Source organism: Scyliorhinus torazame, chromosome 2, assembly GCF_047496885.1.
Source record: "Scyliorhinus torazame isolate Kashiwa2021f chromosome 2, sScyTor2.1, whole genome shotgun sequence".
Taxonomy (NCBI): domain Eukaryota; kingdom Metazoa; phylum Chordata; class Chondrichthyes; order Carcharhiniformes; family Scyliorhinidae; genus Scyliorhinus; species Scyliorhinus torazame.
This window is the reverse complement of record NC_092708.1, coordinates 19108823-19124178: the sequence shown is the minus strand read 5'-3', so window position 1 is coordinate 19124178 and position 15356 is coordinate 19108823. Positions and strand designations below refer to the sequence as shown.

At 47.7% G+C, this 15356-nt stretch overlaps 1 protein-coding gene across 5 annotated transcripts in view; it reads right to left on the bottom strand.

Moving 5' to 3' along the window:
* dnpep (aspartyl aminopeptidase) overlaps positions 1–15356 on the bottom strand; it is a 75025-nt gene that overhangs the window by 46152 nt on the left and 13517 nt on the right. For all 5 annotated transcript variants that reach the window (XM_072469132.1, XM_072469123.1, XM_072469099.1 and 2 more), the window contains exon 2: positions 13649–13739. In XM_072469132.1, the coding sequence (XP_072325233.1) occupies positions 13649–13736 (88 nt within the window). In that variant the 5' untranslated portion in view covers positions 13737–13739. The remainder of the gene's footprint in view (positions 1–13648; positions 13740–15356) is intronic.

Sequence of the window (15356 nt, the reverse complement as noted above, 5' to 3'; positions counted from 1 at the left end):
ACATCACCTTTACTCCTTTTGCCCATTGCATTGTTTTTGATGCTCTGTTGAGTGGGAACAGCTTCTCCCAGTCCATACTGTTATGGGCGAGGCGTTTTCAGAACCCCAAAATGTATCATGGAGTTCAACCAACCTCCCCCTTTAATATATTTGTTGCTTTTCCGAGCGCACGGCTTGTTCCCTAGGGGTGGGATTACAATTATGGACACGTGGGTTTTTAAACACAAAACACTGTTTATTCCATGAACTCAACTTAACATCTTAAATAAACATTGGATCTCTCAACACCCCTTACCTCAAAGAGAACTCCAAAAATATTACAACAGTAAATAATTCCTCAAAATGTTCCTTCAAACTTCCAAGAGACTTAACACCTTTAAACAGAATCACATCAGGTTAAAGGCTTTACTGTTATGAGTTTAAATCACCCAAATGTTCCAGAGATAGATAGTCTTTCATGGCAGACATCACAGCAAATCCAGCTCACTGCAAACACAGACACTCCCCAAGCTCTTTTCCTCCAAACTGCAGCTCTCTGGAAACACACTGACACACACAAGCTGCTTTTTCAAACTGAAACTTCAAAATGGCTGATCTAAAGCCCAGCTCCACCCACTCTCTGACATCACTGTTTTCTTAAAGGTGCATTGCTTAAACATCCATGTCTTAAAGGTACTCTCATATGACAATATCCATGAATACCTCTATCAAGTCTCCTCTCAGCTTTCGTTCTTCAAGGAAGAGTCCCAACCTCTCCAATCTATCCCCATAGCTACAGTTCTTTATCCCAGGAATCGATCTTCTGAATCTCCTCTGTACTATCCCAATGCCTTCATATCCTTCCTCGAGTAAGGTAATACTTCAGTTGAGACGAGACGCATGGTAACACCACAAGCAATAAGATCCCCCTAGCCACACACCAACATGACTTCAAACTATATCGCTCTTCTTCCATTGTCTCTCAGTCAAAATCCTGGAACTCGCTTCCGAGCAGAACTCGTAATCCAGAGGTCCAGGCTCGTGCTCTGGAGCCAGAGGTTCAAATCCCAGGCTGGCAGTTTCTGGAATTTAAATTAATTTAATAAAATCTGGAACATAAAGCAAGTTTCATGGTCATCATGAAACTTTGGGGCAGCACGGTAGCATTGTGGGTAGCACATTTGCTTCACAGCTCCAGGGCCCCAGGTTCGATTCCGGCTTGGGTCACTGTTAGTGCGGTGTCTGCACGTTCTCCCCGTGTCTGCGCGGGTTTCCTCCGGGTGCTCCGGTTTCCTCCCACAGTCCAAAGATGTGGTTAGGTGGATTGGCCATGATAAATTGCCGTTCGTGTCCAAAATTGCCCTTAGTGTTGGGTGGGGTTACTGGGTTATGGGGATCGGGTGGAGGTGTTGACCTTGGGTAGGGTGCTCTTTCCAAGAGCCGGTGCAGTCTCGATGGGCCGAATGGCCTCCTTCTGCACTGTAAATTCTATGTATCTTTGTTATTACTGAGACCATCAGCGATATTTGTAAAACCCCACCTGGTTCACTCATGTGCTTTAAGGAAGGAAATCTGCCATCCTTACCCGGTCTGGCCTACATGTGACTCCAGACCCACAGCAATGTGGTTGACTCTTAACTGCCCTCTGGATTGGCCGAGCAAGACACTCAGTTCAAGGACAATTAGGGATGGGCAATAAATGCTGGCCTAGCCAGAGACACCCACATCTAGCGAACGAATAAAGAAAAAAAAATCATTCTCTGATGAGATGGAGGTCCTATCTACCCGCTCGGGTGGATATTAAAATTCCATGCAAGCATGGCTTCACAGCGCCAGGGTCCCGGGTTCGATTCCCCGCTGGATCACTGTCTGTGCGGAGTCTGCACGTTCTCCCCGTGTCTGTGTGGGTTTCCGCCGGATACTCCGGTTTCCTCCCACAGTCCAAAGACGTTCAGGTTAAGTGGATTGGCCATGATAAATTGCCCTTAGTGACCAAAAAAGATTAGGAGGGATTATTGGGTTATGGGGATAGGTGGAAGTGAGGGCTTAAGTGGGTCGGTGCAGACTCGATGGGCCGAATGGCCTCCGTCTGCACTGCATGTTCTATTCAAATTAGAAATGGGGAATTTTCCAGGTGCCCTGGCCAACATTTATCTCTCCAACATTTATCTCTCGACCAAGAGAGATGACCTGCTCGTTGTCCCAATATTGTTTTGGGGGCCGTGCTGTGCAAACATTAGGTTGCCATTTCCTACTTTACACTTCAAAAGTACTTCATTGGCTGTACTGCAGTTTCAAACACCCTGTGATCATGAAAAGGGTCTATATACACAAAAGTTAATTCTGAGATAAAGTTAATGGAACAAGGCTTGGTATCTGCAGTTAGAATGTCTGAGGCAGGGAGGTAGCCGGGAGCATGACAAATGGAGCACAAACCTGATTCGGCCAGTGTTCCCACATCTGAAAAGAGGAACTTCAGCTACATACAAAGATTGGTGAAGTTGGGTCTGTTTGCCATTGCAAAGGGAAGGTTGAGAGGAGATTTACATAGAAAACAGGAGCAGGAGGAGGCCATTCGGCCCTTCGAGCCTGTTCCGTCATTCATTATGATCATGGCTGATCATCTAACTCAGTAACCTGTTCCCGCTTTCCCCCCCCATACCCTGAGATCCCTTTAGCTCCAAGAGCTATATCCAACTCCTTCTTGAAAACATGAAATATTTTGGCCTCAACTACTTTCTGTGATAGCGAATTCCACAGGCTCACCACTCTTATGGGTGAAAACATTTCTCCTCATCTCAGTCCCAAGCAATTTACTCCGTATCCTCAGACTGTGCCCCCTGGTTCAGGACATCCCACCATCGGGAACATCCTTCCTACATCTAACCTGTCTAGTCCTGTTCGAATTTTATAGGTTTCTACGAGATCCCCTCTCATTCTTCTAAACTTCAGTATGTATAATCCTAACTGACTTAATCTCTCCTCGTACATCAGTCCTGCCATCCCAGGAATCGGTCTGGTAAACCTTCGCTGCACTCCCTCGAGAGCAAGATCATCCTTCCTCAGATAAGGACACCAAAACTGCACACAATATTCCAGGTGTGGCCTCACCAAGGCCCTGTATAATTGCAGCAAGACGTCCCTGCTCCTGTACTCAAATCCTCTCACGATGAAGGCCAACATACCATTTGCCTTCTTCATCACCTGCTGTACCTGCATGCTTACTTTCAGCGACTGGTGTACGAGGACACCCAGGCCTAACCCAGTTACACATTCCCCTTCTCAATCTATAGCTATTCAATAATAACCTACCTTCCTATTTTTGCTACTAAAGGGATAACCTCACATTTCTCCAAATTATACTGCATCTGCCATGCATTTGCCCACTCATTCAACTTGCCCAAACCACACTTGAAGCATCTCTGCATCCTCCGCACAGTTCACTCTCCCACCTAGCTTTGTGTCATCAGCAATAATATACATTGTAAATAGCTGGGATCCCTGTGGTACCCCATTAGTCACTACCTGTACTTTGTTTCCCATCTGCCACTCGGTTTTCCATGCACCTCAATACACTAACCTCAATCCCATGTGCTTTAATTTTACACGCTAATCTCTCCTCGTGTGCACCTTGTCGAAAGCCTTCTGAAAGTCCAAATAAATCACATCCACTCACTCCCCGTCAACTCTACCACTTACATCCTTGAACAATTCCAGTAGATTTGTCAGGCAAGATTTCCCTTTTGTAAATCCATGCTGATTCTGTCCAATCCTGCCACTATTTCCCAAGTGCTCTGCTATTAACTCTTTTATATTAGACTCTCACATTTTCCCACTACCAACATCAGGTTGACTGGTCTATAATTAAGCGTTTTCTCTGTACCGCCCTTTATAACAGTTCTTCTTGGGCAGTCCCCGAGGGCCGAGGATGACTTGCTTCCACTCCGGGGAGATGGGTTCTGTGGTGGGTGAATAGTCCGATCCTGGATCCCCAGACTCTGCCACAGGTTTGGCAGGTGGTGTTTGATGCAGTGGGTGGGTGGGACGCTCTGGATTCTGCGCTGTCTTTCCGCTGTTTACACTTGGCCCCCGCGTGTCCCGCCCTGTATTTTCCGAGGTGATTGGTACCTTCACGGATGCTTTATCTCCAGTTTCTGCATCCTAAGGCAGCGATTCCTACCTGTCGGTGGGGATGTTGCATTTATTTAGGGAGCCTTTCAGAGTGCCCTTGTAGTGTTTCCTCTGCTCTCCTAGTAATCGCTTGCCATTGCGGAGCTCGCAGTAGAGCACTTGTTTTGGGAGTCTTATGTCGGTCATGGGGGCAATGTGGCCCGCCCATCGCAGCTGGTCGACCGTGACCTGTGCCTCGATACTGGGGATATTGGCCTGGGAGATGCGCTCATGTTGGTATGCGTATCCTGCCAGTGGATTTGCAGGATTTTGCGGAGGCAGCGTTGGTGATATCGCTCCAGTGATTTGAGGTGCCTGCTGTACATTGCCCATGTTTCTGATGCATACAGGAAGGCGGGGACCATGGCTGTCCTGTAGACCATGAGCTTGGTGCTGGGTTTGATGTCTCGGTCTTTGAACACTCTGTTCTTCAGGCGTCCGCAGGTTGCATTGGCGCCAATGCTGGATTTCATCGTCAATGTCTGCTCACGCCAAGTGGAGGATCCCGAATGATCCACATTGTTCAAGGGTTCACCGTGGATCTTGATGGTTGGGGGGCAGTTTTTGTGTGGCAAGAGCGGGCTAGTAGAGAACCTTTGTTTCCCAGATGTTTAGTCTTCGAGGCCCATTCTCCCATGTGCATCGGTGAATGTGACGACAATGGTTTGTAGCACAGCCCCAGTGTGTGCACACACACAGGTGTCTTCTGCGTACTGCAGCCCGATGACAGAGGTTGGGGTGGTCCTGGTTCTGGCCTGGAGGTTTCGGAGGTTGAACAGTTTTCCCTTTGTCCGGGAGGTTACATCCACTCCAGCGGGAGCTTCAAGGTATTGCTGCGAGAAAGGTGGAGAATCCGGACAGCATGGTAGCAGAAGTGGATAGCACTGAAGCTTCACAGCGCCAGGGTTCCAGGTTCGATTCCCCACTGGGTTACTCTGTCTGTGCAAAGTCTGCACGTTCTCCCCGTGTCTCCTCCGGGTGCTCTGGTTTCCTCCCATAGTCCAAAGACGTGCAGGTTAGGTGGACTGGCTGTGATAAATTGCTCTTAATGACCAAAAAGTATAGGAGGGGTTATTGGGTTACGGGGATAGGGTGGAAGTGAGGGCTTAAGTGGGTCGGTGCAGACTCGATGGGCCGAATGGCCAACTTCACTGTATATTCTATGTTCTAAGAGCGTTGATGCGATGACGCAGCCCTGTTTAACCCACATATTGGGTTTGTGCTGGTTCCATTGGTGAGGATCATGGCTTGCATTTCATCATGGAGCAGGCGGAAAATGGTGACGAATTTCTGCCACAACCTCTCACGGTTGACAGAGTCAAAGGTCTTTGCGAGATCGAAGTTGGCCATGTACAGAGGTTGATGCTGCTCCCTGCACTTTTCCTGGATTTGTCGCGCGCTGAAGATTATGTCCATTGTGCCTCTTGATGGGCGGAAGCCACACTGCGACTCAGGGAGGAACTCTTCAACCACTGGGAGGAGGATTCACTTGATGGCCCTTCCCGTGACGGAGAGAAGGGAAATCCCTCTGTCATTTCCTCAGTCTGACCGGTCTCCTTTCTTGAAGATGGTCACAATTAAGGCGTCTCGGAGATCGTCCGGCATGCTCCCTTCCTTCCTGACAAGGATGGTGGGGTGGTGGATTATTGTCACGAGTGCCACGCCGCCACATTTTAGTACTTCAGCGGGGATTCCATCTGTGCCAGAGGCTTTGTTGTTTTTCAGCTGTTGAATGGCTTTTTTGACCTCACGGCGTGTTGGTGTTGTGCTGAGATGGTGGCGGGTAGCGCATAGAGTCTGCACCGGCCCTTGGAAAGAACAGCCTACTTAAGCCCACACCGCCACCCTATCCCCATAACCCAACCTAACCTTTTGGACATGAAGGGTCAATTTAGCATGGCCAATCCACCTAACCTGCACGTCTTTGGACTGTGGGGGGAAACCGGAGCACCCAGAGGAAACCCACGCACACACGGGGAAACGTGCAGACTCCGCACAGACAGTGAACCAAGCCGCGAATCGAACCCAGGTCCCTGGCGCTGTGAAGCAACAGTGCTAACCACTGTGCTACCGTGCCGCCCACATTTGCGGTCAAGTAGATCCTGGATCTTCTGATCGTTCTCGTCCAACCAGTCTTGGTGTTTCCTGGTCGAGAGCCCGAGCGTCTCCTCGCAGGTGCTGACTGTGGTGGCTTTCAGGCGGAACAGGCGCTGTGGGCGTTCTGCATCTCTGGCTCGTTGGTCGTCACGAGGTTAGCTGTGAGGCGCCAGCTGAGTAGCTCTTTCTTCTCGGGGTCTTTGAGTCCAGCGACATGGAGTCTCCTGCGGCAGAGTTTTTTCTACCTGTGTCAGTTTGGGGTCAAAGTGATGGAGATGGTGGAGTGGATTAGTCCGTGGTCAGTCCAGCAGCCCTCGGCTCTAATCATGGCGGGTGATGCGGACATCTTTGCAGTCCCTTGCTCGGATGATGATATTGTCTATTAGGTGCCAGTGCTTGGAGTAGGGCTGTTGCCATGAGATCTTCTGCTTGTCCCTCTGGCGGAACAAGGCATTTGTGATGACCAGGTCATATTCTGAACAATTTGTCATGAGGAGGAATCCGTTTGTTTTGTCCATGCCTTCCCTGTCTAACACTCCTTTCCAAAGGTTTGTGTCCAAAGGTTATAAACAGTGGGGTTAAATTAACTACCCTCCAATCCATAGGAACTGTTCCAGAGTCGATACAATCTTGGAAGATGACCACCAATAAAGCCCCTATTTCTAGGGCCGACTTTGTTAAGTACTCTGGGTTATATCTCATCAGACTCTGGAATTTATTGACCTTCAATCCCAACAATTTCCCAACACCATTTCCGACTAATACTGATCTCCTTCAGTTCCTTCCTCTCACTAAACCCGGTGTTCCCCAATCTTCCTGGTGTGTTATTTGGTTCTGTCTTCACAAAGGAAGACACAAAGTTTGTATTAAGTTGCTCAGCCATTTCTTTGTTCCCCATTATACATTCCCCTATTTCTGACTGTAAGGGACCTACATTTGCCTTGACCATCTTTTTCTCTTCACATACCTACAGATACTTTTACAGTCAGTTCTTATGTCCCCCGCAAGCTTACTCTTGTACTCTTATTTTCCCCATCTTCATCGATCCCTTTGCTGAATTCTAATCTGCTCCCAATCCTCAGGTCTGTTTTTCTGACAGATTTGTATGCCTCTTCCTTGGAGCTAATATCTCTAATTTCCCTTGTAAGCCATGGTTTGGTCACCTTTCTAGTTTTATTTTTGCGCAGACAGGAATAAACAATTGTTGCAGTTCACCCATGCGCTCTTTGAGTGTTTGCCATTGACTATCCCCCATCACCCCTTTAAGTAACGTTCCCCCAATCCGTCACAGCCAACTCGCGCCTCATAACATTGTAGTTTCCTTTAATTAGATTCAGGACCCTAGTCTTAGAATCAAGGACGTCATTCTCCATCTTGACGAAAAGTTCTATCATAATATGGTTGTTTATCCCCAATGGGTGTTGCACAACTAGATTGCCAATGATTCCGTTCTCATTACACAGTAACCACTCTGGGACGGCCTGTTCTCTAGTCGGTCCCTCAACGCATTGGTGCAAAAAAACACCCCATACACACGCCAGGAGTTCCTCCTCTACAGTATTGTTACTATTTGATGAAGGTATTCAAAATCAGGAGGGGCTTTAGAAAGGGAAAAACTGTTTCCACTAGTGGAAGGGTCGAGAACGAGGAGGCCCAGATTTAAGGTCATTTGAAAAGGTAGCAATGGAAGCCGGAGCTGAATGTTTGTCACACAACAATTCTGGATCTGAAACGGGCCGTCGCAGAGGCAGGTTAAATCAAGAGGGAATTAGATTGTCAGGAACGGAAAAAACATGCAGATTTACTGGGAGAAGGCAGGAGAGTGGCACTCGATACACTGCTCACACAGAGAGCCAAAGCAGACTCAATGGGCCGAATGGTCTGCTGTGCTGTAAGAATTCAGTGGTTGGGGCTTCAAAATGTACATGTGTGGATGCTGGTGAAGAACCTGATCTTCCCTCTATAGGTGAATCACCTCCTGATACTCACAGTACAGCTTCTCAGACAGTAGGTAGACATTTGGGTGAAGGTCACCGTGAAGTTGCCAAGTGCCTTCAGAGGGGTGAAAACTGGAGGGCAGACTAAAACTCAAATCTGAATGGTCCATAAACTCATCCTAATGCCTACGCAGCTTTCACTCAGCTTCAGCAAGGTCCGGAAGGACTGCAACCGAGCTTGGAAAGGATTGCTGCAAAATCAGGACTCAGCAAAAGACAGCTTCAAAATACTCTGCAATGATCAGCGATTTGATTTGTACAGGCTTCTAAAGGGGGGATCGGTCATAAAAGGAGCTCAATTAAATAATTTGTGAAGTAGCCTCTCAGCTTTAATGGGATCTCTGATGCCTTGAAGAGACTCTCGACATGTTGCATTTCCCACCAGCTGGATACAATTTTAAGGGACCAGCAGTCAACACGAAAAGCAATGTTTGGCTACAGTTTCTTCAGGGAATGGGGAAGAGGTGCACACCACTGCTGTCATAACTCTCTGAACAAACAGGGCAATGACATGCACTGGCGTGCTTGGAGTCACTGAGCCGATCACTCTTCCAATTTCTTCCATGGGGCAGGAGACGCAAAGGTCTGAGAACACACACAAACAGACTCAAAAACAGTTTCTTCGCCGCTGTTACCAGACTCTTAAATAACCCTCTTATGGACTGACCTGATTAATACTACACTCCTGTATGCTTCAGCCGATGCCGGTGTCTATGTATTTACATTGTGGACCTTGCGTTGCCCCATTATGTATTTTCTTCTTATTTTATTTTCATGTACGAAATAATCTGTTTGAGCTGCTTGCAGAAAAATACTTTTCACTGTACCTCGGTACATGTGACAATAAACAAATCCCTCCAAGTATTCTCTCCATTTTCTCCCATTCTCTCGCTGGGTGGTGCTAACACTCTGCCGGTTGTACAATTCCACGGGTACTGCTCACCATCATTTTGCCAAGTCAAGTGTGTGAGATTGGAAGGCGTCAACAACTAGTGGACAGGTGCAAAAGATAAATTATTAAGGACTTATGGAACATTGGCCATTACCTCAAGGAGTTGGAATGCAGGAGCGTGCAAGTTATATAAAGCTCTGGTACGGAGTCTGCACGTTCTCCCGGTGTCTGTGTGGGTTTCCTCCGGGTGCTCCGGTTTCCTCCCAAAAGACGTGCTGTTGGGTGAATTGGACGTTCTGAATTCTGCCTCGGTGTACCCGAACAGGCGCCGGAGTGTGGCGACTAGGGGCTTTTCACAGCAACTTCATTGCAGTGTTAAGCAGTATTAATGTAAGCCGACTTGCGACAATAAAGATTATTACTGTCGCTGGGTCAAAAACCTGGAACTCCCTCCCCAACAGCACAGTGGGTGTACCTACACCACTTGGCTCAAGAAGGCAGCTCATCACCACCTTCTCGAGGGTAATTAGCGATGGGCACTAAGTGCTGGCCTTGCCAGCGATGCTCACTTTACACAAATGAATTAAATAAATTACAGGCCACGTCCCAGGAAGGGTATTGATCTTTCGAGGGGGCTGCAATGTGGACACACCGAATGGTTCTGGCACTAAAAGGATTAGATTATCAGCACAGGTTAGATAAGATGAGGAGAATTAGGAGTAGGCCATTCGGCCCCTCGAGCCTGCTCTGCCATGCAGGCTGACCTGATTGTGGCCTCAACATGACTTTCCTGCCTGTGCCCCATAACCCTCGACGCCCTTGTCAATCAAAAATCTGTCCAACTCTCAGCCTTAAATATAAGGCTGAGAATTGCAAACAATAACTACCCTCTGAGGGAAGAAACTCCTCATCTCGGTCTTAAATGGGCGACCCCATAATTTAAAACTGTGATCCCTAGTTCTAGATAGATAAGGCTTGCACTGCTTGACTAAGGAGTGATTTAGTCGAAATATTTAAGATGGTTTAAATGAGTCAATTGGAAATAGCTTCGCTATATCCATCCTATGGTCGGAAGTGTCTGGAACAAGGAAGGAAGTTCAGGGGTGATGTCAGGAAATAAGTCTTCACGGAAAGGGAGTGGAAATCTGGATCTTTCCCTTTCCTCCCCAACCCCTCAAACAAACCGTTGAAGCTGGAGGTCAGGTGAAAACTTCAACACTGAGATTGAAAGGTTTTTCTCTGAGCAAGGTGGGCAGACGGAATTGAGATGCATTCAGCCATGATCTAATCGAATGGTGGCAGAACTGGCTCAAAGGGCTGACTGGCCTACGCCTGTTCCTGCCTTTCTGTTCAAGTACGGAGGGGAAGCACTGCTGAGTCAGATGTTCTCACCCCTGCCTTAGCCGGAAGGGTGAGTGGAGAGCCTTGATTCAATTCGCTCCACCTGACGGAGACAGTGGCCAGATGAGTCCTCCAATGGGCCTGGTCGCTATCTCCCAAACTACATTGAACACAAACTAGCAATCGAACACAGGATCTTCTGGGTCTGTATGGTTCAGTCCAATACTCAGCGGGAGAAGCAGAGACAAACTTATCCATTAACTTGGCCACATTGAGGACGGCACAGTGGTGCGGCGGTTAGCACTGCTGCCTCACGGCGCCGAGGACCCGGCCCCGGGTCACTGTCCGTGTGGAGTTTGCACATTCTGCCCGTCGGGCAGCACGGTAGCATTGTGGTTAGCACAATTGCTTCACAGCTCCAGGGTCCCAGGTTCGATTCCGGCTTGGGTCACTGTCTGTGCGGAGTCTGCACGTCCTCCCCGTGTGTGCGTGGGTTTCCTCCGGGTGCTCCGGTTTCCTCCCACAGTCCAAAGATGTGCAGGTTAGGTGGATTGGCCATGATAAATTGTCCTTAGTGTCCAAAATTGCCCTTAGTCTTAGGTGGGGTTACTGGGTAATGGGGAGAGGGTGGAGGTGTTGACCTTGGGTAGGGTGCTCTTTCCAAGAGCCGGTGCAGACTCGATGGGCCTAATGGCCTCCTTCTGCACTGTAAATTCTATGAAACGTGTTTGCGTGGGTTTCACCCCCACAACCCAAAGATGTGCAGGGTAGGGTGGATTGGCCACGCTAAATTGGTCCTTAATTGAAAAAAAGAGAATTGGGTACTCTAAAAACAAAACTTGGCCACATTTATAATGGGAGCCACTGCTGTAATATTATCAGCCTGTAATTACACCCTCCCAACAGTGGATACTCTGCTCCACCCTGCTCAAGACAGCAGAATCTAGATATTAAGCAGTTTTTGGCTGTCTATGGGTGTCAGTGGGTTTATTTGGACAGCGGTGTCTGGGTGCATTCAGTACACAAATGTTACAGTAAATTTTTGAATCATTCTTTCACAGGCTGAGCCCAGCCATTGTTGCCAATCCCTAATTGCCCTCGGTGTAATGGGAAGTGGCGGCAGAGGGAAAAACAGCAGGTCGAGAGTGGGAGAATTATTCTTTTTGTTTGTTTATGGGATGTGGGCGTCGCTGGGCCAGCATTTGTTGCCCATCCCTGAGGGCATTTAAGAGTCAACCACATTGCTGTGGATCTGTTGTCGCATGTAGACCAGACCGGGTAAGGACGACAGATTCCCTTCCCGAAAGGGCGTTAGTGACCAGATGGGTTTTTACAACAGTTGACAATGGTTTCATGGCCACCTTTGCGACTTTTAATTCCAGATTTTTATTAAGTTCAAATTCCTCCATCTGCCATGGCAGAATTCGAACCTGGGTCCCCAGAACAGGACTCTGGGTCGCTGCATTACTAGTCCAGCAATAATACCGCTACGTCACTGCACGGGAGGTGGTGTGGTATGCATGGGAGGAATGGAATGGCATAAGGGGTGGGATAGGGGATGGGAATGACAAGAGAGGAATGGGAATTTAAAGAAATACTGTTTCAATAAAGTTACTAATTACACCTTACACCAACAATATCCACAAATTAAAACTTGATTTTGAAAGAGAATTTACCAAATGAAAGGTAAAAGGGACCGTCAGTAAAATCAAACTGAAAGAAGGTCAGATGTGGGGAATGTTAATCGCGCTTAGAAGAAAAGATTAATGTTTTGAGTATAACCTGTCGTCAGAAAGAGAAAGCTTTGTTTGAAAGGTTCTTTCACACCACAGTGACCTTTGGGAACAAATTAGGGTGGAATGTTGGTCGAGACCCAGAGGGAACACCCTGTATTTACTCAACAACTGCTAAGGGACCTTTCATTTTCACACAATCAGGCAGATGGGCGCGGGGGTTAACGCCTCACCCCAAAGGCACATTCAGAACAACAGCCTAAACTATGCACCTAGTGTTCAAAGTCATGACCTCCTGAATCAGAGGGTGGGGGGGCTACCTACGGAGCCCTTTTCTGCACTCATAAGCAGAATGCAATTGGCAGTGGTTTCTGTGCAATTGGACCCTTAAAATTCAGACTGAGGGATAATGTAATAACATTCTTTATTGTCGCAAGTAGGCTTACATTTACATTGAAATGAATTTACTGTGAAAGCCCCTAGTCGCCACATTCCGGCGCCTGTTCGGGTACACAGAGGGAGAATTCAGAATGTCCAATTCACCTAACGGCACGTCTTTTGGGACTTGTGGGAGGAAACCGGGGCACCAGGAGGAAACCCACTCAGACACGGGGAGAACGTGCAGACTCCGCACAGACAGTGACCCAAGCCAGGAGTCGAACCTGGAACCCTGGAGCTGTGAAGCAACAGTGCTAACCACTGAGGTAATGTGCCGCCCACCCCATATGGATGGGATACAAGGATCAAAGAAATGGGTCATTACAACTGTATTGGGCAGGACTGCTGGTTTTAGTTGCTATCCAGTCAGCTTTGAAGTCATCGACTTGCACTAGCCCAGTAGCCTAGTCAAGGCAGCATTCAGTGAACGACTACAGCACAGAAGGAAGCGATTCGGCCCATTCGGGGGTTGGTTTAGCACAGGGCTAAATCGCTGGCTTTGAAAGTAGACCAAGGCAGGCCAGCAGCACGGTTCAATTCCTGTACCAGCCTCCCCAAACAGGCGCCGGAATGTGGCGACTAGGGGCTTTTCACAGGAACTTCATTGAAGCCTACTTGTGACAATAAGCGATTTTCATTTCATTTTCATTTTTTCATTTCATCCTCTCTGTGCCAGCTCTCTGCAAGAACAAATCAGCGCGGTCCAGACCCCAGCCTTCGCCCCGCCACCCCAGCTCTGGAAATATTGTCTCTTCAGATGTTTAGCTGGCTCCCTCTCGAAAGCTGCCCTGCGTGAACCGGTATATTGGCAGTTCAACTGCAGACTGCATCACAATCAAGCGTGAGCCAATCTCCACACATTGGGTCGTTCCAGGAGCCACTGCTGGGTGGGTATGGGTGAATCAAACTGGAGCTTTCACGCTGCAAATCGGAAGCAGGAACCAAAATCTCCCCCAATTTTTACCTATTCTACAAACGACAGAATGAAATGGTCAGCTTACCGTGATAGGGGGACACCCCCTTATCCACAAACGACAGGAACTCCTTGGCAGCATTCTGCACTGCGTCCTTCAAGCCTTTCGTGCTCATGGCCTGAGTGGTAAAGAAGTAAATTTAAAAAGTCAGATGAGCAAACAAGCGGCAGTCTTAACATCTACCTCAGGTGATGACCCAGGATTGATTCCAGGAACAAGGGAAAGATAAAAGCCCATGGTAACCTTGCCCTTTCAGATTCATGACTTCTACATCTTTGTATTCCAATCCTTTAGGTATAAAGAGAGACAAAAATGCTGCCACCTATTTAGTTAATAAGTACATCTTAGTTTTATGATCCTTGTTAATTTATTTTGCACCTTCTCCAGTGCCTCATTATTCTTTTTATATTGCACAGTGCACTTAAGTGTGGCCCAATAAAATTCTCCACAGCCTTTAACAATATCTCTGCTTTATGAAGCCCTTTAGTTGGTTGGCTTTGATAAAACCGTTTTGCTACTTTCTGATTTGTCTTCCGTATTACTGGGTCTCTGTGCTCCGCTACCCCATTCAGGAGTACTGTACTGTCCTATGAAGAGACTGGGACTGCATTCTGTACAATTTAGAAGAATGAGAGGTGATCTCATCGAAACATACAAAATTCTTACAAGGTGGATACAGGAAAGGTGTTTCCCCTGGCTGTGTGGGGAGGGGTGCGTGGGCGCTTAGAATCAAGGGGGACACAGTCTCAGAATAAGGGGTAGGCCATAAGGAGGAATTTCTTCACTCAGAGGGTGGTGAATCCTTGGAATTCTTTACCCCAGAGGGCTGTGGAAGCTCAGTCAATGAGTATGTTTAAGGACAGAAATCGATAATTTCTAGATATGAAACATTTTACGGGAATCGGAGGTAGTGGGAATACATACCGTTCAGTAGATGTGCCGTGATCTACTTGGAGCAGGCTCCAGGGGCTGATGGCCCCCTCCTGCTACTATTTCCCACGTACGTGACCCCTTTCTTTTTCCTACAAAACGCACCACCTCTCGCTTTCTTATATTCATTGCCCAACTACACACCCATTCTGCAAGTTTATTATTAAGGGATCTGGGAATGAGAAGGAAAGTGGAATTGATACCAATTGTCCTTTGTAGACTGTGGCTAATTACAAGAATGTAAGAAACAGGAGTAGACCATTCGGCCCATCGAGCCAGCTCTGCCATTCAATACCATCGTGGCTGATCTGGGTCTTCAACTCCTTTTCACCGTCCGCTCCCCATATTCCTTAACGCCTCAAGACGAAAACTCTCACCTGTCCAAGCATTAAATGTGTTCAATGATGGGGTATCCACAACCCTCTGCGGTAAAGAATTCCAAAGATTCATCAGGTTTTGAGTGAAGGAATTTCTCCTCATTGCCATCCGAAATCGGCCCCTTATACTGAGGTTGCACCTCTTGTGTTTTCCCCAACCAATGGAAACAAGCCCCCTCAGGATTGTTTAAGTTTCAATGAGATAGTCTTCCATTATTCTAATCTGCAGAGAATATATTCTAGGCCCAATTTACACAACCTCTCAAAGCAAGACAACCTCTTCAAGACCCCGCAAGACATCCTATCTGGCTGCATCACAGCCTGGTATGGCAACTGCTCGGCCCAAGACCGTAAGAAACTTCAGAGAGTCGTGAACACAGCCCAGTCCATCACACAAAACCTGCCTCCCATCCACTGACTCCATCTAC